This window comes from Penicillium psychrofluorescens, assembly GCF_964197705.1.
Source record: "Penicillium psychrofluorescens genome assembly, chromosome: 5".
Lineage (NCBI taxonomy): Eukaryota > Fungi > Ascomycota > Eurotiomycetes > Eurotiales > Aspergillaceae > Penicillium > Penicillium psychrofluorescens.
This window is the reverse complement of record NC_133443.1, coordinates 244,476-266,891: the sequence shown is the minus strand read 5'-3', so window position 1 is coordinate 266,891 and position 22,416 is coordinate 244,476. Positions and strand designations below refer to the sequence as shown.

At 51.1% G+C, this 22,416-nt stretch overlaps 9 protein-coding genes across 9 annotated transcripts; 6 read left to right on the top strand and 3 right to left on the bottom strand.

Annotated features, from left to right (window-relative positions):
• Positions 1–100: 100 nt before the first annotated feature.
• Positions 101–1,290, top strand: PFLUO_LOCUS7369 (uncharacterized protein; the record flags this gene model as incomplete). The annotated part of the gene is made up of 3 exons (XM_073785006.1): positions 101–245; positions 321–499; positions 556–1,290. The coding sequence occupies 3 exons, from the start codon at positions 101–103 to the stop codon at positions 1,288–1,290; spliced, it is 1,059 nt and encodes a 352-aa protein (XP_073641404.1).
• A 745-nt stretch (positions 1,291–2,035) lies between these two features.
• On the top strand, positions 2,036–4,131 carry PFLUO_LOCUS7368 (uncharacterized protein; the record flags this gene model as incomplete). Its single annotated transcript, XM_073785005.1, has 6 exons — positions 2,036–2,973; positions 3,027–3,117; positions 3,169–3,258; positions 3,307–3,401; positions 3,450–3,779; positions 3,831–4,131. 6 exons carry the CDS (start codon positions 2,036–2,038, stop codon positions 4,129–4,131), a joined length of 1,845 nt encoding a protein of 614 aa, XP_073641403.1.
• Positions 4,132–7,103: 2,972 nt separating this feature from the next.
• On the bottom strand, positions 7,104–8,108 carry PFLUO_LOCUS7367 (uncharacterized protein; the record flags this gene model as incomplete). The annotated part of the gene is made up of 1 exon (XM_073785004.1): positions 7,104–8,108. The coding sequence occupies one exon, from the start codon at positions 8,106–8,108 to the stop codon at positions 7,104–7,106; it is 1,005 nt and encodes a 334-aa protein (XP_073641402.1).
• Positions 8,109–11,299: 3,191 nt separating this feature from the next.
• PFLUO_LOCUS7366 (D-amino acid oxidase) lies at positions 11,300–12,591 on the top strand (the record flags this gene model as incomplete). The annotated part of the gene is made up of 5 exons (XM_073785003.1): positions 11,300–11,328; positions 11,386–11,523; positions 11,578–11,681; positions 11,729–11,832; positions 11,989–12,591. 5 exons carry the CDS (start codon positions 11,300–11,302, stop codon positions 12,589–12,591), a joined length of 978 nt encoding a protein of 325 aa, XP_073641401.1.
• A 667-nt stretch (positions 12,592–13,258) lies between these two features.
• On the bottom strand, positions 13,259–14,212 carry PFLUO_LOCUS7365 (3'-phosphoadenosine 5'-phosphosulfate sulfotransferase; the record flags this gene model as incomplete). Its single annotated transcript, XM_073785002.1, has 1 exon — positions 13,259–14,212. The coding sequence occupies one exon, from the start codon at positions 14,210–14,212 to the stop codon at positions 13,259–13,261; it is 954 nt and encodes a 317-aa protein (XP_073641400.1).
• A 168-nt stretch (positions 14,213–14,380) lies between these two features.
• On the bottom strand, positions 14,381–15,139 carry PFLUO_LOCUS7364 (DnaJ sub C member 8; the record flags this gene model as incomplete). Its single annotated transcript, XM_073785001.1, has 3 exons — positions 14,381–14,906; positions 14,967–15,010; positions 15,065–15,139. The coding sequence occupies 3 exons, from the start codon at positions 15,137–15,139 to the stop codon at positions 14,381–14,383; spliced, it is 645 nt and encodes a 214-aa protein (XP_073641399.1).
• A 145-nt stretch (positions 15,140–15,284) lies between these two features.
• PFLUO_LOCUS7363 (ATP-dependent RNA helicase dbp4) lies at positions 15,285–17,708 on the top strand (the record flags this gene model as incomplete). The annotated part of the gene is made up of 1 exon (XM_073784998.1): positions 15,285–17,708. The coding sequence occupies one exon, from the start codon at positions 15,285–15,287 to the stop codon at positions 17,706–17,708; it is 2,424 nt and encodes an 807-aa protein (XP_073641398.1).
• A 770-nt stretch (positions 17,709–18,478) lies between these two features.
• PFLUO_LOCUS7362 (Basic amino-acid permease) lies at positions 18,479–20,368 on the top strand (the record flags this gene model as incomplete). Its single annotated transcript, XM_073784997.1, has 6 exons — positions 18,479–18,804; positions 18,859–19,060; positions 19,110–19,151; positions 19,211–19,335; positions 19,414–19,878; positions 19,936–20,368. The coding sequence occupies 6 exons, from the start codon at positions 18,479–18,481 to the stop codon at positions 20,366–20,368; spliced, it is 1,593 nt and encodes a 530-aa protein (XP_073641397.1).
• A 279-nt stretch (positions 20,369–20,647) lies between these two features.
• PFLUO_LOCUS7361 (uncharacterized protein) lies at positions 20,648–21,644 on the top strand (the record flags this gene model as incomplete). The annotated part of the gene is made up of 3 exons (XM_073784996.1): positions 20,648–20,915; positions 20,966–21,043; positions 21,097–21,644. 3 exons carry the CDS (start codon positions 20,648–20,650, stop codon positions 21,642–21,644), a joined length of 894 nt encoding a protein of 297 aa, XP_073641396.1.
• Positions 21,645–22,416: the final 772 nt, after the last annotated feature.

Genomic DNA, 22,416 nt, shown 5'->3' with positions numbered 1-22,416 from the left:
AAACAAACGCTGGATCTAGCCCCAATCACTCATTGCTTGTTCCTCCTGTCGGACTCAACCTCGGCAAGAAGTGCGAACTGTGAACTCTTGAACAAACACCATGAGTGTCCGCTCAGCGCTGTCTCTCCCGCGGAGGGCATCTCTCTTCTACACGCCATGCCGACGCTGGCCATCGAGTACCCGCTCCTTTGCGACGACGCTCCACCGCGATGCGACGTGGGGCTTTATTGGTCTGGGCCAGATGGGTACGTTTAGTGATGCTTTCTGATTTCCCATTGTGTCGGACCGAAGAGAAAAGATACACTAACTATGGCTGGCAGGCTACAACATGGCCAAGAACTTGCGCGCCAAGATCCCCGCATCCGACACGCTGATTGTGCGCGACGTCAACGATGAGATGGCCGCGCGTTTTGTCGCCGAGGCCCAGGAGGCGGCGGGAAGTAGTGGCGAGGGCAAGGTCGAGATCGCAGACAATGCGCGCGAAGTGGCCGAGAAATCAGTGAGTTCACCTGTATTTGTCCCGCAATAATGAGCGTTCGCTGATCACCATGCTAGACAGTGATGATCACCAGTCTGCCCGAGTCTCAACATGTCATTGATGTCTTCCACTCCATCCTCAGACAAGGCGACCTGCCACCCCTCGAGGCGGAGCGCCTCTTTATCGACACCTCGACTATTGACCCCGTCACGTCCAAGGACATTGCCAATGCCATCCACACGACGCAGCAGGGCCGATTCGTCGATGCTCCCGTTTCGGGAGGCGTGGTCGGCGCTCGCGCCGGCACGCTTTCCTTCATGTTTGGCGCCTCCTCGCAGACGGGCCAGCTGATCGAGCGCGTTCGCGGCGTACTCGCCTTGATGGGCAAGAAGGCATGGCACCTCGGCGATCCCGGCGCGGGCGTTTCGGGTAAGCTCGCCAACAACTACATCCTGGCCATCAACAACATTGCCACTGCCGAGGCCATGAATCTTGGCGTGCGGTGGGGGCTGGACCCCAAGTCTCTGGCTGAGATGATCAACTCGTCCACGGGCCGTTGCTGGCCTTCCGAGGTGAACAACCCTGTCCCCGGCGTGGTGGACACGGCTCCGGCCTCGCGGGGGTACGAGGGCGGGTTCGGGGTGAGCCTGATGCACAAGGACTTGCGACTCGCTCTCGTGGCGGCAGAGGAGTCGGGCACTCCTCTCACATTGGGCGACCAGGCGCGCGATGTCTACAAGGCGGTTGAGGAGGCACACCGGGGCAAGGATTTCTCGGTGGTGTACAAGTGGCTGCAGGAAAAGTCCGAGTAAAAGATATTTTCATTGTTGCATGTTCTGACTGCCTGACTTTGTCGATTATTCCCTCTGTTCGTCCCTGCTCGCCTTCGATAGATGTACCAATTCATGAGATGCTCCATACAGATACATGAAGTACTGGGTACAACAGACCCCGTGACATCCTCGTGCCTTCCTCTTTTAGTCATGTTGCGCCTGCCCTGCTGCAGCAACTGGTCTGTCTCTTTCTTCTTCTCTTTCTCTCTCGTCCTCCATCCTATTTCATCTCCATTCCATCCCATCCTCATCCATCCCCGTCCTCATTTTCACATCCCCATATCAGCACGCGTTGCTGTATCCCACCACCGGCTTGTACTGCCGTATAGATCAACTCTCTTGAGAGTCTCATGCACCTCGCTTGCTTCCCACGCCCTAATTGACCGAGGATCCATCCTCACAACCTGCGAACAGAAACGCTTCTACTCAACGGTAGGCCCATTTCTCTCAATGCCTATCCACAGGCGTGATACGGGATGGGCGAGCTGACCGTGCCTCTGTTCAGTAGTTCTCGTTTCTTTAAGCATTTGCTTATATACCCTTGTCTGAGGTAAGGCTTCTTCTCTCTCTCAGTTCGCCCCTGGACCAAGCCATCGATCGAATCTGTCAATGGATACCCTGCACGTGCTGCCTGGCTCCTTATCATTTCCTGCTTCCTTCTCGTTCGTTCAATGCCTAGAGTTCTTCACTGACTGGATGGCAGCTCCGTTCGGAACCCTTCACGATGCACACCCAGGGCTCTCAGACCAACAGCTCTGCTGGAGCCACCCAGGCTTCCAACACCCAAACTGGGCAGTATCACCATGAGCCTCGCACTCCGTACAATCCTGGTTATGCCAATGCCAACGCTCGCGATGGGAATGGAACCACCCTCTCCCAGCTTATTAGTGGCCTCAGCTTGCAGAACTCGCGAGGCAAGTATGGTGCTGCCAAAAGCACCACTCCTGCGGCGATGAACACGAACGTGGACTGGTCGACTGCCAACCGGACTGGCTACAACAACTCGTTTATTCTGGTCCCCAACTCCACTCTTTTCGGTGGCATCGCCCAGATGCCTTCCTTTGTTCCGAACTCGGTTACGGGACACAACGATCAACTGAGCCAATTTCCTTACCTGTCGGGAGGAGTCTACCCCAATATGGTGACTGGATCGATGCAAGGGTACAGCTGGCCCTATATGATGAACTACGACGTGCAGGACACGGCAAACAACAAGCAAAGCACATGGAGCACAGGTGACTGCCAAAAGGGTGCTCAGAACGAAAACACCGGCCACCTCCAGTACTTCCCAACCCCCTTCACGCCTGGTCTTGATGGCAATTCTATGGCGGGCTACTCCTACAGTGGTCTTTTCCCGCAGCTAGGATCTCTCACTCTCCCCTGGCAGATGATGAAGACCAACAACGGATACGTGGTACAGGATCTGGAGGCCCTGACCCAGCAGGAACCCGCAATTCCTCGGGCTGTGCCGGCCATGTGGACCAACCCATCTGAGCTGACTCTCGCCAAATGCCTGGAGAACCGCGAGGGCATCACCAATGTCTACATTCGAGGCTTTCTCCCCGAGACCACGGACGAGATGCTGCAGGCGTATGCCGCTCGATTTGGAAAGATCGAGCGCTGCAAGGCAATCGTCGATCTGGACACCGGCCTGTGCAAAGGGTATCACCTGTCGAGATATTTCGTCTCGGAGTTTTGGCTGATCGTTCTCGCAGATTCGGCTTCGTTCAGTATTACACATTCGAGTCCTGCGAGAACTGCATTCGTGGTTTCTTCTATCTTGGCTATCAGGCCAGCTTTGCTCAGGTGCGTTTTCTCCAGGTGACTTCAGGGTTAGTCAATGCTCACGTTCTCCAGAAATCTCGCAACTCCCGTCTCAAAGACCTGGAGGACAGGGCTTCTACCAATATATACTGCACCAATCTCCCAATTGATTGGACCGAAGCTGTGAGTTGAAATGAAGCCAGCTACGAAGATTGCTAAATTGTGCCACAGGACCTTCGTCGCCACTTTGAGCCCTATCGTGTTGTTTCCGAGAAGATCAGTCGCGATGAGAAGACGGGTGTGAGCAAGGAAGTGGGATTCGCACGGTAAGAGGTCCAGAATGAATGGCTGATTTGTGTCTGATATACTGGTAGTTTCGAAACCCGTGAGATTGCAGAGATGGTGCTGTCTGAATACCACAACATGGCTAAGGACGATGGCGTGAAACTGCTTTTGCGATTCGCGGATACGAAGGCCCAGAAGATGCTGAAGCAGCAGAGCAACGAGCGCCGTGCCTATCGTGCTGGCGAGTATAATTATTCCGTGGAGGTTGTGCAGGGATCGACTCCCTCGCCGTCTCTCCAACGACTTCAGCAGACTACTTCCGACCTGACCCCGACTCCCAACTCCAACTCTCAGGTCAGCTACACCTCGCCGGCAGGAGTGGGCTCCAACTGGACTCCGGCCACTTCGATTTCACCCACGTATGTGACAAGACGGCCTTTCAGTCTGACAGCACTGACCAGTTATCACAGGTATCCACACATGAAGAACTCGGCCAGTGGCGCGCGCCAGAGCTCGTTGTCGTCCCGCAGCCTGAACGCCCTTGACAGCACCAACACTCCAGTTTACCGAGCGCGACCCTTCTCGCTGACCCGCGGCTCTCTGACCGATATCTCTGGGGGCTCATCCAAGACTGCCATGCCGGAGTCTCCTACCCTTGAGCCACGCTCGTACATGTCGAGCCCTCACAAGGAGAATATCAAGGCCGGCTCTGTGTCTCCTGTCTCGTCTCGCATGGAGATCATCATCTCGACTCCTCGCTCGTGCACCTGAGTGTGCTCCTGCCTTTTCAGACGTGAATCAGCTGATGCTATGCATTCAAGCCTCGGCAAATTATTTTCAATAACGAGTTTCACTTTCACGGCATGTGTTATCATCCACAGAATGTACGACGATGTATGAATTGGAGAGCATGTTTTCCTGTTGTGTTTCTTTCTGTTGCTTTATCTGCTGTTCCAACTGTTTTCTTTTTCATTCAGCATCTTTTATGGAGTTCTGGCGTGGGAGAGGGTTTACTGAAAAAGCATGTCTTTCTGTGGTATCTGTTTCGGATGATGGATTTCTGAGTTTTGTTTCAACACCGTCGGCGCTCGCCATCGGTTGCGTTAGGACTACTAGTATTATGAGAATATGAGATAATGATTCATGACGCATCGATGTATCCAAAATCAGCCTACAGGAAAGACATGCTCTTTCACTGAAGTCATTCGATATCCAAGTTAACTTACCCCTCAACCTGCTATGGATTACTAAGCTTTGCCTAGCAGCAATCCACGCAGTCAGTCAGTCAGTTAACTAACTAACGACTTAACTTACATCTAAGCGCCACGGTAAGCATTTGATCAGCGATTTCGTGTTCTGCCAGCCGCTTCATCCCAAACCACAAGTTCATGGGAGACAAATCATGGCCACCCTTTCTCAGTCACCAATGCGAAACAAGAGGACAAATAGTCTGGGACGAGCCAAAGAACCCTGCCAAAATTGTTTAGCTGCCCACCTTTCGTGTGATCGTTCTCGACCACGGTGCTTGACATGTACCGAGAACGGCATTACCTGCCCAGGCTACAAGATGAACCTGGCCTGGCAATTCGGCATAGCCTCAAGAGGCAATCTAGCAGGTTTCAATTATTCTGTTCCTAACGCTACCAATACTGTTTCATCTTCACATATAGATTCGGTGAATAAGAAGCGTCGCTGGAGAGGAAAAAGCTCAAGGGGCACCGGTGAACGTCTGTTCAAGTTTGTGGACGAAAAGTCAACAAGGAGACGAGCTCGCAAAGAGAAAGTTTCTCTGGACCCAGCGAGCAACAGAAACCCAACAGCCGAGGATGTGTCGACATTTCACCAAGATGCCAATATTTCTGATATACCATTGCCTTCTCCATCGTTGGCAAACTTTGTTGGTAATAGTGATGTTATCGAAGACGTACCAGTTGATCCTGGTCAGCCACCCCTAGTCGCCTTTCTTAACACGGTACTAATAGTTTGATAGCAGAATTTTATGACGAATTAGACCAAATACCGGAAGCGATTGAAGGACCATCTTTCCCAGGTCTTTCCCTCTCTCTAGTCGAAGAGAAAAATGACGATGATCATGAAGTTCAGAATTGTATGATATCTACCTTCAGCTTTGTTTCAAGACTTACCAAAATTTTCAGGTATTCCGTTATCTATCACAGCAAGGAATCCATCCGATAATTTAAGACAGAGATATCACTATGTCCTGACATGCTGTAAGTCATAATATGCTGCACTTATGCTGAACAGACGGGCTGATGCTGCAAAGATGACCAACACATTTGTGCAATCCCATTAACTTCAGACTGCTTCTTGAACCCATTTCGTGTTTTGAGTGAAAATAAAAATGTATCACACCACCTTCTTCATGCAGTTCTAGCTACTTCACTTTTTCATCTCAACCGAAACAACGAAAGCACGGAGAGTACCGCTTTGGTCGATTCCCATCGCTCAGAGTCAATTGGACTTTATTCGCGGGCTCTTAGTGGGCCGACGGGCCAGAACATGGGGGTTGCCTTTCTAGACACGGCACTTCTCCTCATGTATTTGGATGTGAGTCTGCCTTTGACTTTTGATTTGTAGTTGCGATTGTCACTGACTGGCCATTAGTCTGCACAATCTGCGATAGGCCTCTATCGTATTCATCTCGAAGGCATTCGAAGCATCATAGACAGCTCTGGTGGAGAATCTTTGCTCATTCCCTATATCTCACGGCTGAGGGCTCAACTGGCCATGTTCATATGGTATGATTCCACTATCGCTTTATTGTCCCGCGAAAACCTTGTCCTTCCGTTGTCGTACTTGGAAGGCATCCTCCGACACGGACGTTTCGATGGGTGGAACTATGAAAATCTAATCGGCTGCCGCGAAGAATTTGTGGTTATCCTGGCCAAACTTGCAAGGCTGGCGAAACAATATGAGACTTCTCGGGAAATGGAAAATCTCTATTTTGATATGACTGCAGTGGATGAAGTTGAAGAGACTCTGCGACACATCCCTACCGATTATCCATACTTCAACACAGACGCGGATGAAGAGACTCTTAATTTGGCCCGAGATCGTTACCATTGCGGGGAAGCGTGGCGAAACGGTCTCTTGCTTTATATTCAACGAATATTTCGGTGGACCTGTGGGGATCCAGGTCCGCTCAGCGCCAAATATATCGCTCGCGTTGTCATAGAGCATGTTCGATGCATCAGGCGAGAAAATAACTATCAAAAACAGGTCCTGATTGCGGTGTTTCTTGCCGGAGCGGAGATGACGCGAGAGGACGATCGGGATTTTGTGAGAGGATATACTACGTGGTGGAGCCGCCTCTGTGGCTCCAAGATGTTCGATGATGCATGCTCCTTTTTAGAGGAGGTTTGGACTGAGATTGACGGACTAGGCGGCCATGGAGTGTGGTGGGGGAGTATCATTGATAGGCGATGTCTTCAGTCAGGGCTTCCGCTGCGACCACAAGTGTTGCTCGGGTGATCTTCAGTGAATATATAGGAGTTATATCTTGAGTTGTGATGTAGATTGGATACTCACGAGTCTAAGAGTCATCCAAGGTTATACAATAATTGTGATACAGCTTTGGCAGCAAGTAAGTTGAACTGCGAATAACCGTGCGTAGACGAAGTAAGCCGGCACTCGATCTGTCATGCTCATCATGTCCTCCAGCTATTCTGAATACACATGTGCTATCTCATTGGACAATAAAGGTCTCTAGATATACGCCTTGTCTAGAGTCTCTGCGCATGGATGGTATCAGCCGACTGCCGCTCCCCATAGTTAATGGCATAGCTATATCTCGAATCGTAATGCATAGCCCAGTAGTCGTCCCAGATCCGCTTGGTGATAGGTCCTATCTGGCCACCATTCACAGGCTTCCCATCCAGAGAGGTGATGGGCATGATTCCGCCAGCAGTCGTACACATGAACAGCTCGTCACAGTGATAAAGCATATCCACTGGCACGAACTCGACGCGGGCTTCGACACCGTTGGCTCGAGCCACGTCGAGAACACTCTTGCGAGTGATTCCTTCGAGGACGCCGCGTTCAGGAGTGTAGAGAACCCCGTTATTGACGAGAACGATGTTGAATCCGGAACCCTCAGTGAGGTTGCCATCACCATCTGTCAAAAATGGGTACATCGCACCGCGATCCTCGGCCTCCAACAAACCGCGGGTCAAGTCACCCCACTGCAGATTCTTGACAGTCGGGTCCATAGAGCCAACAGGAGTCCTCCGAACAGTACGAGCGACGATAGCACTGCCACCACTGCGCTGAACTTCTGGCTCCATAACCCAGACGTAAGGCTCAATAAACATGTACAAGTTGTTGTTGAGGATATTTTCGACTTTGTTCCCGCGAACGCCTACCATACCGCGAGTGACGATCAACTCAACGAATGCATCTTTGATTCCGCTCTTTCTAGTCATTTCTTCTAGAGCGTGCTTTATCTCTTCCCTTGGAAGCGGCAGTCGCATTCGAAGTTTGTGGCAACTGTCTTCGAGTCTAGAGAGATGGTCGTCAAGACGAAAGAAACGTCCATCCCAGATAGACGGTACGTCGTAGGTCAGGTCGCTGTGCAAGAATCCCTGGTCGGTCAGAGGAATCTGCGCCTGGGAGAGAGGAACGAGCTCTCCTTTGACCCAGGCGATGCCTTTGGCAAAAGGGTTGTCGCTTGCCTCGAGGGTGGCCTTTCGTGCAGCATAGCCGCTAAAGAACTTGTCCATTGACGTCATTTTGAGAGGAAATCAACGGTTTCGGAGAGAAGAGCGTAACGAAAGAAAGTTATTGACTAGTTGAAGACCTTTTTTTTTTTTGGAAGATGCCGTGGTTGTTCCCAGGTGAGCAAATAGACCATTTATAAAGAGGCCCGGGTGAGACTGCGCAATTTCTGACTTGGGAATCATTTTGGCCAACATTCTATCTGTCAACCCTATTTCCTGAAAGAGAGTAATAGCTGATCTAGACAGCGGCGGGTCGATCGCCAGTGGGGATCAACTCACCTTCCGAAAGTAGCCAAATAAGATCCTGACCCACTCTCTGCCGAGGCCAGCGAAAGCCATGGATAGCTTTCTCTGGAGGATCTACAAAGATAGTTTCCTATTGGGGTTATTGCCATCATGATAAATGCAAATTATGTTCTGTTGTCGGGCTTCCTGGCATCTGGGGGTACGTGTTTGGCCCAGTCTTATCGGCAGAGTGCGGAGAAGCGGAGAAGGCGCTGGAGACAATGACTCGCCTTCCTTATCTAGCACTACTGTAATACGCACTCACCCGGCCTTCTCTGTAGTTATCTGCCGCGCGAATTACTATCTTGGTTGTCTAGGCCTTCCGGTGACCCCCGTTGACCAAATGAGGAAATATAGCTTTCACCTTCCTATTCTTTCCAAACTTCATGGTGCGCATCAAATTGGCGCCCTGGCATATTCATATGGCATGACACAACAGGACTAGATCGACGGGCACCGCAGATAAGAGATGGGGTATTGATCTTATATCGGTCCGCAGATTGTATATCTCAAAAGAACCATGGCCCCTGAGATCCATAACCTACTCCATCAAAACTAGTCACTTCATTTTTACCACATGATTGGGGTGAAAAAAGGCCCAATATGACAAAATCAACCATTCAAGATCAATATGCACCATCTGAGGCAAACCTCGATGACCTTGAACTAGAGTCAGTCGGCTACAAGCGGGATATGCCACGCCAGTTCTCTATCTGGTCACTTGGCGCGTTATCCTTTACTCTTACTTGTAGCTGGCTGGGAACTGGGTCGTCTGTTGGCATTAGTCTCGCTGAAGGCTCCTCTGCCGGCACATTATGGTCACTGCCAGTCGCTGGTATCATGACGACAATTGTATCACTGGGGATGGCCGAGTTGGCCTCTGCATATCCGGTTGCAGGGGCTCAGTACTATTGGTCATTCATGGTTGCGAGTGAGAGACATAAAGCATTTGCATCTTACTTGTAGGACCTCTTCTGGTAAATTTCTCAGCGCAAATGGGCTAATTATGACATAGAAATGCATGGATGAGCATTCTCGGATGGTGGCTTGGCTCGGGTTCAGTCGCCAACTTCGTCTCTTCGATGGTCCTAGATATTGTGATCATCTGGTACCCGGACTATAATTTCCAACACTGGCACCAATATCTGATATACGTCGCAATTATCTGGTTGGCAATTGCGCTCAACATTTTAGCTTCAAGCTGGCTACCTTTGTTCAACAAGTTCATCTTTATTCTGTCTGTCCTAACTCTCACATCAACGATCGTGACTCTGTTCGTGGTTAGCAGGAATAGCCATCTCCCAGTCTCATTCATGTTCACAGACACAACGACATATAGCGGCTGGGCGAGTGAAGGATTTGCTTTCATGCTTGCAGTAGGCAATGCGGTGTTTGCTTTCCTCGGGAGCGACTGCGGCGCTCACCTCTGCGAGGAGATTGTGAACCCATCTCGAAATGTACCAATGGTGATTGTCTTCCCACTAATTGTTGGCCTTCTCACGGCTTTTCCATTTGCTTGTGCATTGATGTACTCAATCAGCGACATGAAGGCGGTATTAAACACGACGACTGGCTTGCCTTTGATCGAAATTTACTTCCAAGCCACACAATCTGCAGTTGCTGCGTCTATTCTGTTGGCTGCCTTTGCATTTTGTTTTTTCGGTTGCTTGGTTGCCAATGGTAAGGCATGTCCACACACATTGGGCCTCCAAAATGGATTACTCACTTTATAACACAGCTACAACCTCATCCCGCACCCTATGGGCAGTGTCGCGCGACGGAGCCACCCCGTTTAGCAAAGTGTGGATGCGAGTTCATCGCAGATTTCGAATGCCTGCCAACGCCGCTCTCCTCTCCGGAACATGTGTCTCGGTAAGTCTCATATTTCCAATTAAAGCACTGATATTTGCTAATGGTAACAGATCTATGGTGTCATTTTTATTGGTTCTACCACCGCGTTCTCGTCAATGGTCAACACAGCCATCGTCTTCCTGCAAACGTCTTGCGTGATTCCACAAGGAATTCTATTATATCGCGGACGAGACCAAGTGCTGCCAGAACGATACTTCCACCTAGGTCGATACGGAACCGCTATCAATGCCGTCTCCGTTGCATGGGTGGTCTTCCTTGATGTACTATATTGCTTCCCCACGTCAAGGCCAGTCACCCCTCAAAATATGAGCTATGTCTCGGTGGTCAGTATAGGACTCCTAAGTTTTGTTCTCTTATTGTGGTTCTCGGGCAAGCGCAATGTCTTTAAGGGCCCAAATGTTGATTATAATCTTCTGAACATGAGACGCATGGCGAACCTCCGTGGAAGAGAAGAGTTAGCTATAGAAGCTGTGTCTGGGGACACTAGCAGTTTGCGGTCACAGAAAAGCGATGGTAAAGGCCGGCAGCCTTAGAGCAAGTAATGAGGCTTTTGGAGTCTCTCGCTGCACCTTCCCTTGTAACCCTCAATTCTATCCATAGCTATATCCATATACAAACCCAATACACTCACTTCACAAGCCAGAAGCCCAGTAGAGATTAATGTGATATTTCAGCTTTGCAATTTTTTTTCTTCTTTGAATTGAATTGCCCTCTGGCAGTCTAGACAACCGCCATAGAAAATGATCAACCACTCGCCTTCCAAATATGGATAAATAGGTCCCAACCGACGGGCATTACCAAACATTGGAAGACCTGCCAAAGAGAGTAATCGAAGCTGAGGATAACAGTTTTTCCGTCAAATTATCTCTATTGTTGAATGACAAAGAATGTCATGAGTTTATATTGTTTGGCTTTTCAGCCCGAAATTCATATTCCAATCCTGGAAAATTCAATCAAGTCTTTTGCCCCTTGGCTCGTTGTCCGGCCCCGGCATCTCGTCTACTCGTCTACTCCTTATGCACCGATCTTGCGATCAAAACACAACAATGACTCAAAAGAGCATCGTGGTTATTGGGTACGTTTCAACTTCAGTTGCAAATAGAAATCTCTAACGATTCCTACTCCGATCCAGCGCCGGTGTCGCCGGCTTAACAACCGCTCTTCTCCTATCTCGGGTTCCCGGCTACAAGATCATCGTGGCGGCAAAGCACATGCCCGGAGACTATGATATCGAATATGCATCGCCATGGGCGGGTGCAAACTACATGCCGTGAGTCCGGTCCGTCGATCATTATTGATCGCGCACTAGACTAACAACCAACAGCGTCTCCTTAGGTGGCACAAATGCCGCAGAATGGGATAAAGTCACTTGGAAAGTGCTTCATCAGCTGGCACTTGAGAAGCCGGAGGCTGGCATTCATTTCCAGGGTTAGCTGAATTTCCCTGTCTACTATCAGCTGGTACTGACATATTAGACTGCGAGATACGGAACCGGACAAAGGATATCGGCTCTGCGACTGCGGATTGGTTTTCAGAGCTTCTTTCATCGGCTCCGTGGTTTAAGGATGTTGTTCCAAACGTGAGTACCCTCGGCGCTGAATTAGGACACACAGACTCACGATTCCAGTTTCGCGTTCTTCCGAAGGACAGCCGTAATCCAGGCATTGATTCATCCGTGGTATTCACTTCAGTCTGCATCAATACTGCAATTTATCTCCCTTGGCTCGTTTCCCAGTGTCTTGGAAATGGGGTCACTTTCAAACGGGCTACTTTCAATCACATATCTGAAACGTCTGCTGGCATTCACCCGTCGGGCACGGTGGACTTGGTTGTCAACTGCACCGGGTTGATGGCATCCAGGCTTGGCGGAGTGGAAGACAAATTGGTCGTCCCTGCTCGCGGACAAATTGTGATTGTGCGCAATGAATCTGATCGAATGGTTAACGTATCGGGCACTGATCATGGGGACGAGGAGGCGTGTTACGTGATGACCAGGGCTGCAGGAGGCGGTACCGTGCTTGGTGGATCATACCAGAAAGGAAACTGGGAATCTCAACCTGATCCAAGTCTGGCAGTGCGAATCATGAAGCGGGCTGTTGAAGCTTGTCCGGAGCTGACTGGAGGCAAGGGTATTGAAGCTCTTGATGTGGTTAGGCATGGAGTGGGATTGAGGCCTGTTCGACATGGAGGGACCAGGGTAGAGAGAGAACGGCTGGGTGACCTATGGGTAGTACATAACTATGGTGCTGGTGGTGCTGGATACCAGTCGTCCTATGGATGTGCAGAGGATGCGGTGAACCTGATCCGACATGCTTTAGAGCCTCAGGCAAAGCTATAGCCATGACTACTTAGGTACATAGCCATATGAAACTCTACACCACAGCGCTAAATGACGGTAAATTGGCCGCTGAAAACGGCTGCTTTTGATGCCACTTCAAGTGTCCTGGTTTACCGACATCTGCCTCATTGAAGCCTCAATTGATTTGTTTTCGCCTAATTTTACCATGTGTTAATGAGTACGCAGGAAGCGCTCCTTACACATACGAAGGTCAGCAAGGACTTGAGGCAAAGAGCACTACCTGAATTGCGTTGTTCGTATTTACAGAAAATCCCTCTGCGAGATTCTGATAACCGAGCTATGAGTGGATTGGACACGCCTTGACGGTCCTGTAACCGGTTCTGTCTTGTCCTCATCTTCCTTTAGAGTTTGAAACTCTGGATGATAGGACCAGTTTTTTGCGACTCCTGATCTCCAGTTCTTTACGGTTGTTCCAGCAAGTACCTTTTCCATAGATAACTTCTCTCGCGACTAGGCGCCGATACGGTCTAATATGAGAATATGAGATAAAAATTCATGCATCGATCGTCTGCATCCCATACATCATCATTGTATCCTCCATTCCAAAATTTCCAGAAAAAAGATCTATGTAGAAGAATGGCCAACAACACAGGGGAATCTCGCTTTCTATACAATCAACTTCTGCTGTTCATTCATTCACCGCAACTCAATTGCGACCCAACCTCTCCTCCACATCCTCGGTGAGTTTATATGCCGGAAGATATTGCCGCTCACCCGCCGCACAGCCCTCCACTCCATCCCCATTGGAATCACTATCGACCTTCAGTTTCGGATTCGGATATGTATCAGATGTGCCCCCGAGCGAGGTATATCCCTGATCATAGAGCTCGCAATAGAATAACCCCAGATGGCGAATGAACGCCCAGATCTCTGAATAATGCCAATCGATCACTGGATGTATGCGCACAAAGTCCGGCCACCCGCCATCCGTCTGGTCAAAGTGCGTCAGCTGCGCGCCGTGCGGGTCTGTCCGCCGCGTCCCCACGAAGATCGCCCGGATTCCCGCGTGTCGGTGCAGGTAATCCTCGAAACTGGAGCGCAGCGTGCTCGCGGGTGGGGCGGTGGTGTATTTCGTAATGGAGAGGTGGTAGGCCTTTGCGGAGCTGATAACGAAGTCTTCGACGGCCGGGAAGGGGTCCGGTGGGAGGGCGTAGATGGAGGGTATGACGGTCGCCGCGGCGGATTTGAACGCTTGGCTGGTGTCGTCGGGGTTTGCTGATAGTGGTGGGTAGGGATGCAGGCCTGCGAGAAAGAGGATCATCATCACCAAGCAGTCCTTGCCGCCGTTGTAAGAGACCGAGAGCTCCGAGAGCGAGTACCGCGAGAGCGCGGTTGATACGACCTCCAGCGAGGTGCGGGTTTGGCGCTGCACGGAGGCGAGCAGGGAGTCTGGCGGATGCGTCTCGGATAGAAAGGCTTGCACCCGGGCGTGGATGTGAGCGATCACCGTCGGTAGCGGGGGGACGTCATCGGCGTTATCGGGGCGGCCATTCTCATGATTGGTATGGCTGGGTGGTTGGAAGGGACGGAGATGGTCTTGCGGGCGCAGCAGTCGAGGCGAACCGGCATTATTATTATTGAGAGCCTCTGGCGCGGCCATTTTCGTGTCGCGGACCCTGCTTGAATTGGCGGGGTGTGGAGAGAAGAAGAGGTTGGATCTCGGCTGTCGGAATAAAGGAAAAATAATCTAGTTCATTCCATTCATTCATGTGGGGTATACCGACTAACTACTGTAAACAACTACAGAATAATGTAGTACTACTGATTACTATCCCAGCACTTTCATCTTTTTCTTCTTCTTCTCGCCCGTCTTCTTCCCACTCTGCCAATCTCGCCAGCTGCCAATGCGCTCCTCCCGGGTATCCTCCCACGCCTTGTCCTGATCGCGCTTCCGTTTCCGCGCATCCAGCTCCTCGTCTTCCTTGCGCTTCTCCCGTCCTTCTTCCTGCATGCGCGCCTTGGCCTGTCTGCGCCGCCGCGCCTCTTCTTCAAGGAGCACGTGAACCGTCTTCTGCCGCCATTCCTTCTTGAACTCGCCGGTCTGCAGCTCCGGCGAATCAACTGTGTATTTGTGTTCTCGGATCAGGAGCCGCCGTGCGTCGGAGATGCACTCGTCGAGGTATGCGCGTTGTTTTTCATCAAGTAATGCCGTCTGGGCTTTCTTCAGCCGGTCGAATGCGTCGGGCGCCGCGGGGTTTTTGGTCTTGTCCGGGTGAATCAGCAGGGATTTCTTGCGGTATTGTAGTTTGATATCGGAGTCCGGCACGCCGGGCTGGAGATCGAGAACTGCGTAGCTGTAACATGCATCTGTTCAGTTTCCTCTGTAGTCCTTGTAGGTCGAGCAGCGGACTTACGCATCGAGAGAGAATGCCTGGCGGATGCGGTCGATCTCGGCGTCCTGGAGGCGCGGGTCAGACTGGTGCAATGAATGGTTAATCTAATGAAGACATACCTTGGCAAAATCGGATGCCTCGCGCTCTAGCGAGTCCAGAATATCCTTCTCTTCCTTGTCGTCGTCGTCGGCCATGATTGAGTCTGGAATTGAGTTGCGAGTGTTCAGATTGGGCGGTGATAAGGGCCGCCTTATCGCGGCTGACTCAGCACAAAAAGGTATTTTCACCGCCGGGCAGATTTTCGATTCTCTCCAGCAGCAACAGACAGACAGACGAACCATGGCGCCAGCACGGGCCTCTCATGGCAAGCAAAAGGCACATAATGACTCTAGTCGGATACTGAAGCGCAAGCGTGGCCAGGATGAGCTGTCCACGCTCGCCCAGCGGGTCGACGATCTCGACCCCAAGGCCTCCATCAAAAACTTCTCCGAACTGCCTCTCTCCGAACCGACAGCCTCCGGCCTCGAAGCTACTCACTACAAGACTCTGACTGACATCCAATCGCGCGCGATCTCTCATGCACTCAAGGGCCGCGATATCCTGGGCGCCGCCAAGACCGGCAGCGGCAAAACACTGGCCTTCTTGGTCCCCGTTCTCGAGAATCTGTACCGCAAACAATGGACTGAATACGACGGACTGGGAGCCTTGATCCTCTCTCCAACCCGTGAATTGGCCGTTCAAATTTTCGAGGTGTTGCGGAAGGTGGGCCGATATCATGGTTTCTCTGCTGGCTTGGTCATCGGCGGGAAGAGTCTGCGCGAGGAGCAGGAACGACTGGGACGCATGAATATTTTGGTCTGCACACCAGGTCGCATGCTCCAGCACCTCGATCAGACTGCTATGCTAGAGACACACAACTTCCAGATGCTGGTGATGGACGAAGCGGACCGGATTATGGACATGGGTTTCCAAAAGACGGTGGACGCGATCATCGACCACCTTCCCAAGGAGCATCAGACGATGCTCTTCAGTGCCACTCAAACCAAAAAGGTTTCTGATCTGGCTCGTTTGAGCCTGAAGGATCCCGAGTATGTTGCGGTGCATGAAGCGGCCGCCGCGGCGACACCCGCAACCCTCCAACAACACTATGTCGTTACTCCATTGCCTCAAAAACTCGATACTTTGTGGAGCTTTATCCGCAGCAACCTGAAATCCAAGACCGTGGTCTTTCTATCGTCGGGGAAGCAAGTACGATTCGTCTACGAGTCCTTCCGTCATCTTCAGCCAGGTATTCCGCTGCTGCATCTTCACGGCAAGCAGAAACAGGGCGGGCGAATGGATATTACAACCAAATTCTCCCAGGCTCAGCACTCGGTACTCTTTGCCACGGATGTCGCTGCCCGCGGTTTGGATTTCCCCGCTGTTGACTGGGTTATCCAAATGGACTGCCCGGAAGATGCCGACACATACATTCACCGTGTCGGACGGACGGCCCGGTACGAGCAGGTTGGACGTGCCGTGCTGTTCCTAGACCCCAGCGAGGAGAAGGGCATGCTGAAACAACTTGAGCAGAAGAAGGTGCCCATCGAGCGGATCAATATCAAGGCAAACAAGCAGCAGAGCATTAAGAATCAACTGCAGAACATGTGCTTCAAGGACCCCGAGCTGAAGTACCTAGGTCAAAAAGCATTTATCTCATACGTCAAGTCGGTCTACGTGCAAAAGGACAAGGAAATTTTCCACCTGAAGGAGCTTTCGTTGGAGGACTTGGCTTCTAGCATGGGGTTGCCTGGTGCGCCGCGCATCAAGTTCATCAAGGGTGATGACACCAAGGAGCGCAAGAACGCGTCTCGTAAGATGACACAACTCTCGAGTGACGGAGAAGACGATTCGGACGCGGGTGGCCAGAAGAAGCCGAAGAAGAACGACGAAAACCAGGTGCGGACACGATACGACCGCATGTTCGAGCGCCGCAACCAAGACGTGTTGGCGGATCACTACTCGAAACTCATCAACGACGATGGCACAATGGTTGCACCTGATGCCGACAAGGGTGGCGAGGACGCAGACGAGGACGCCGATTTCTTATCTGTCAAGCGTCGGTTTGCCGCAGGAGACGCAGGTCTCGACCAAGCCAAGTCCGATTCCGACGACTCCGACGACCAGCGAGCAACCAAGATGGTGCAGATCGACGGCAAGGAGCCACTCGTTATTGACTCCAAGCGACGCGAGAAGCTACTCAAGTCGAAGAAGAAGCTTCTTAAGTTCAAGGGCAAAGGAACGAAGCTTATCTACGACGACGAGGGCAACGCGCACGAGGTCTACGAGATGGAAGACGAAGACCACTTCAAGGCTCGTGGAGATGCCGACGTCCAGCGCGAGCGTTTCCTTGCCGAAGAAACAGAACGCACGCGTCACGCCGATCTCGAGGACAAGGAGCTGGCCCGCGAGAAGCGTCGGGAGAAGAAGGAAAAGCGACGGGCTCGCGAGCGCGCTCTTGCCGACGAAGAGGCCGAGGAAGAGCGGGGTGCGCAGCTACTCCCGTTCGTCGGCGACGATGCCGAGTCTGTGGCTTCCGGGCCCGAAGAGCCAACCCGCCCAAGCAAGAAGCAGCGCGTCTCTGCCGAATCGGACGACGAGAGCGAGGAAGAGCCCCGGCCACGCAAGTCCAAGAGCAAGGCCAAGAAGAGCAAATCCGCGGATCCGGGGCCGATCGAGACCTTGCAGGATCTGGAGGCGTTGGCCAGCGGTCTTTTGGGGTAGGCTGTTTGTCAGTTTCTTTTCGAGCGATTTTCAAAAGCATTCATGTATCTTCTCTGTATTGGCTCTTGCATTGGTATCTGCATCGATACATAATCCTTAACAAATCTCTTTCCATCGTACCACTTTATACCTATTTCCTTTCTGGCATGTTACACAGCGGCAACTTTACTCAGAAGGCTGATGTATATGCCGGAACTCTGATTGGCTGGAAGCAGATAGGAGCCTACATCATGTAACTCGCTGTGGTGTTTATCCTGGCATTATTATAGTTACAGGTTCACCTTCCATATGCAGTCTGGACTATATGGATCGGCCAGCAGGCCAATAACAGGCACGTCGTGCAGAATCGGTTCCGCGGCCCAGGTGGAGCCCCAGCCTTTATCCATGTGGTTGCAAGTGGAGCCAGTTGAATTTTTTTGACACATCGGGGGTCCTTCGCCTCTTGTGTCCCATCCAGTCATTGTCGCGCAAGATCACGCCATCGTAATGACTAGGAGGTGTCTTCCAAACGTAGTCCGCAATCGTGATGTTTTTTTCTTCTTTGTATACATGTCGCTGCAGCTTCGCCGGGGTGAACTAATTACTGTGCGGTCACGAGACTCCGGGGATTAGGGCACGGACAGGTTCAACACGCTTGGCCCCAGAAGCTAGGTGACACTAACGCGCGGAGTCGACAACTCATGCGGAGAACCATTTTCTGAGGAGTCGAGTCGCAGACAACCAGCCTGGTAGAGAGATCAAAGCATCTCGCCGCATCGATATAAATCGAGATGGCTGATATCGAGAAATATCCCGCTCCCGCGGAGGAGTCCTCCAAGGGCCAGGAGTACGACGCAGATGGCGTGTCTAACCCATTCGTCAATGCCGATAAGCTGTCGCGTCGGTTGTCCGCACGTCAGGTGCAGATGATCGCCATTGGCGGTACTATCGGCACGGGTCTGTTCTTGGGCACGGGCGAGTCACTCGCGACAGGCGGGCCTGCGTCCATGCTCATTGCATATGCCATTTGCGGTGGCATTGTGTTCGTGACGATGCTGTGTCTGGGCGAGATGGCTGCATTCGTTCCCGTGGCCGGATCGTTCTGTACCTATGCGGGGTGAGTGCATTTGTGATCCATCGGAAAGAACTGCAATGCTGACGTGGCGTCTAGACGGTTTGTTGATGATGCGCTTGGCTTTGCGCTGACTTGGAACTATTGGTTCAATGATGCCGTTTCCACTGCGTCGGATATCATTGCCCTCCAGTTGCTATTGCAGTTCTGGACCGACAATTTCCCTGGCTGGGGCATCAGTTTAATTTTCTTGGTTATTGTCATTGCGCTCAATCTCCTGTCCGTCCGGGTATATGGCGAGGTATGTATTGTTTCTTTGTTCGGTCTGATATAAGTCTAACGAGTTCCAGGTCGAATATTGGTTGAGTTTACTCAAAGTAATCACTATTGTGGTATGTTCTCATCTCAGTCAGATGTGCCCCTGTCAATCCCTAACATATTTCTGTCAAAGATCTTTATCATCCTTGGAATAGCCGTCAATTGCGGTGGAAACACCGAACACGAATACATTGGCGGCAAATACTGGCACATCGGAGATGCGCCTTTTGTTGGCGGCATTGGAGGCTTCGCCTCGGTGTTCGTGACCGCTTCATTTGCCTAGTAAGTTGCCACCGAAAGCTTGCCTTGGCTGAAATGTCCTGACATCTATGGTAGCGGAGGTACCGAATCCATTGCTATCACGGCTGGTGAAACCAAGGATCCCGCCAAGAACTTGCCAAAGGTTGTGCGCAATGTTTTTTGGCGTATTTTGCTCTTCTACATTCTATCAATCTTGATCGTCGGTCTGAACGTGCCCTACACGCACAAGGGCCTTTCAAATGGCGACACCCGCACCAGCCCGTTCACCATTGTCTTCGAACAAGCCGGTAGTGCCGTCGCGGGCAGCTTTATCAACGCTGTGATCATGACCTCGGTTATTTCCGCTGCCAACCACGCACTCTTCGCTGGCTCACGATTGTTGTACACGCTCGCCGTTGATGGATACGCGCCCGGTTTCTTTGGTGGTCTCAATCGCTTCCATGTGCCTTGGATTGCCGTTCTGGGCACCTCCGTGATTAGTGGGCTGTGCTTCGGTGCCAGCTACATTGGCGCGGGCAAGCTGTGGTCGTGGTTGCAAAAGTATGATCCTCTTTTCCTTTTAATCTCTTTATCTGTACAGAACGCTAACATATGCAGCATCGTCGGCGTCTCCAATCAACTCTCTTGGATCTGTATCTGCCTCGCATCCCTCCGCTTTCGGACCGCTATTCACAAGCAAGGCCTGGAACATCTTCTCCCTTTCAAAAACTGGACATATCCCTACGGTCCTATTATCGCCGTCGGCCTGAATATCGTGCTGGTCCTCGTCCAGGGATGGGAGTGCTTCAGCCCGCATTTCCAAGGTGTCGATTTCGTCTCCTACTACATTGAGATTCCCATTATGGTTGTCATGTTTTGTGCATGGAAGATCATCAGGCGCACAAAATTTATCAGGACATCTGAGATGGATTTGCAGACTGATCGATATGATTTAGGCGCCGAACCGACTGAGCCGGTTCTACAAGAAACGGACAGGAAAAACCGCCTGCTGGCTAAGGTGGAGCGATTTGGACAATGGCTGTTTATGTAGAAGATCTCGTGATACCTGGTTTATATATGCTTGTTTGTCTGAAGCAGTCTTAATAAAGATCTATAAAGACAGGTCATTCTTGTGTCCCGAGTCGCATTCATCTCAACCTCACTAGTAAGCGCGCCCCCAAGGCTGAGCTCGGGCCGGGTCCACTCCGACGTTGCACATAGTCGGGGCCCGACGCGCCGATAAAACGGCTGAGCTGCCAGTGTTATAAGGGGCAATCATTCCACACAGCTTCCTCTCCAATAAATCAAACTCTAGAAAGACAACACAATAATGGCTCAATTCCAACGTTTCGCTCAACCCCTCGGGTCTCGTACCGCCATCGCCTCTGTGTTCGCCGTTCTCGGCGTCGGCGCTTACTGTGCCCGATCATCCCTTCTGCCTACCACCTATGCTGAATCCAATGAGCCACGCAAGATGTTTTCCGGCGTAGGGTTCACCAGTCTGCGTGTGCACAGTGTCAAAATGGTCAACCACGACACCAAACGACTTGTTTTCGAGTTTCCAGATCCAGAGGCTGTTAGTGGCCTCTCGTTGACTTGTACACTGCCGTCGCGAACTGCTAATTGGTCTGGGCTAACGCTCGTTTAGCATCACTTCTCACATTCTCGCGTCCTCAAGGTAGCTGGCTTCCCGCGGTCAGGCCTTATACCCCAATCAGCGACTTAGGTAATAAAAGCTGTATCGCGTTTACCTGCATCAGCTGACATGATAGGTGATAGCTCAACCCGGCTTCGTGGAATTGATGGTCAAACAATATCCGAACGGCAAATCAAGTACCCATCTCCATTTACTAGCCCCAGGCGACAGCCTCACATTCATCACAGCCCTCAAGGGGTTTCCCTGGAAGGCCAACCAATTCTCTCAAGTCTACCTGATTGCCGGCGGGGCGGGAATCACTCCAATCTATCAGCTGGTCCGTGGTATTTTGGACAATCCGAACGACAAGACGAAGATCAATTTGGTCTTTGGGGTCAACACTGAGCAGGATCTACTTCTTCGCGAGGAATTCGACGAGTACAAGCGGCGGTTCCCTGATCGGTTCAACTATATTTATACTATTAGCCACTCAGCTGAAAACTCACTTGTTCGAAAAGGTCGTGTCACGGAGGAGCTACTTCGTGAGGTGGTGAAAGATGCGTCGGATAAGGAGACTAAGGTTTTTGTTTGCGGTCCGCCTGCCATGGAGCAGTCGTTGGTCGGTTCGAGGGCGTCTCCGGGGATTTTGACGAACCTGGGATTCGCCAAGGAACAAATTTACCAGTTTTAGTGGGTGACAACCAGCTAGGTAGGGTGTATTTACTGTAAAATATCTTTTGGAAGAATTCTCAAGAAACAAACAAGATGAGCTTTTTAGCCTATTGGGGGATGGCCGCGGTAGAACTCAAGTGTTGGTTGAAGCCTAACCCGACTACATTCTCAGAACCTAAACACAGAAAGAGCAGAGACAGCCCATGTACAAAGGCAAATAGGAAAAACCACCTGCCCTTAACGACTGCTCCGCCTGAAAACTGAATAGATCACCCATAAAATTCTAGGCCATGCCCAACCAGGAAAATGGAGAGAGAATTTATTTGTTTTTGCGTACGAGACGAACCCCCATTGCTCCTCCAAACGCCGTGCTATGTCTTCAAACAAACCGCACATAACTAAACGGGGTACTCGCAAATAGAAAAAGAATAGGAAAAGAAAAGAACAAAATGCGGGGCGAGAAAAATGAAGAATGCTCTAAATCACCGGCTGCGCACATATCGATGTGGATAAGATGCGCTGTGAACTTGGAATGATACCAAATAAGCGATGTGTGCTAGTCAAAAAGCAAAACGTAGACTGGATATCCTGTCGAAATAAACTGATGTAGACTTTTTGAATGAGAAAAAACAATAACATGGATGTCAGCGCATGTACCAAGCGCCGCGATGAAGGGTATCAATATGAGCTGCCTGTAGATCCTGCTACATAGCTGAGGAATGGAATTATATAATAGTATGCGACTGTTTTGAAGTTGCGCGGAGCCGAGGTTAAAGGTCTGGAAGACGGAC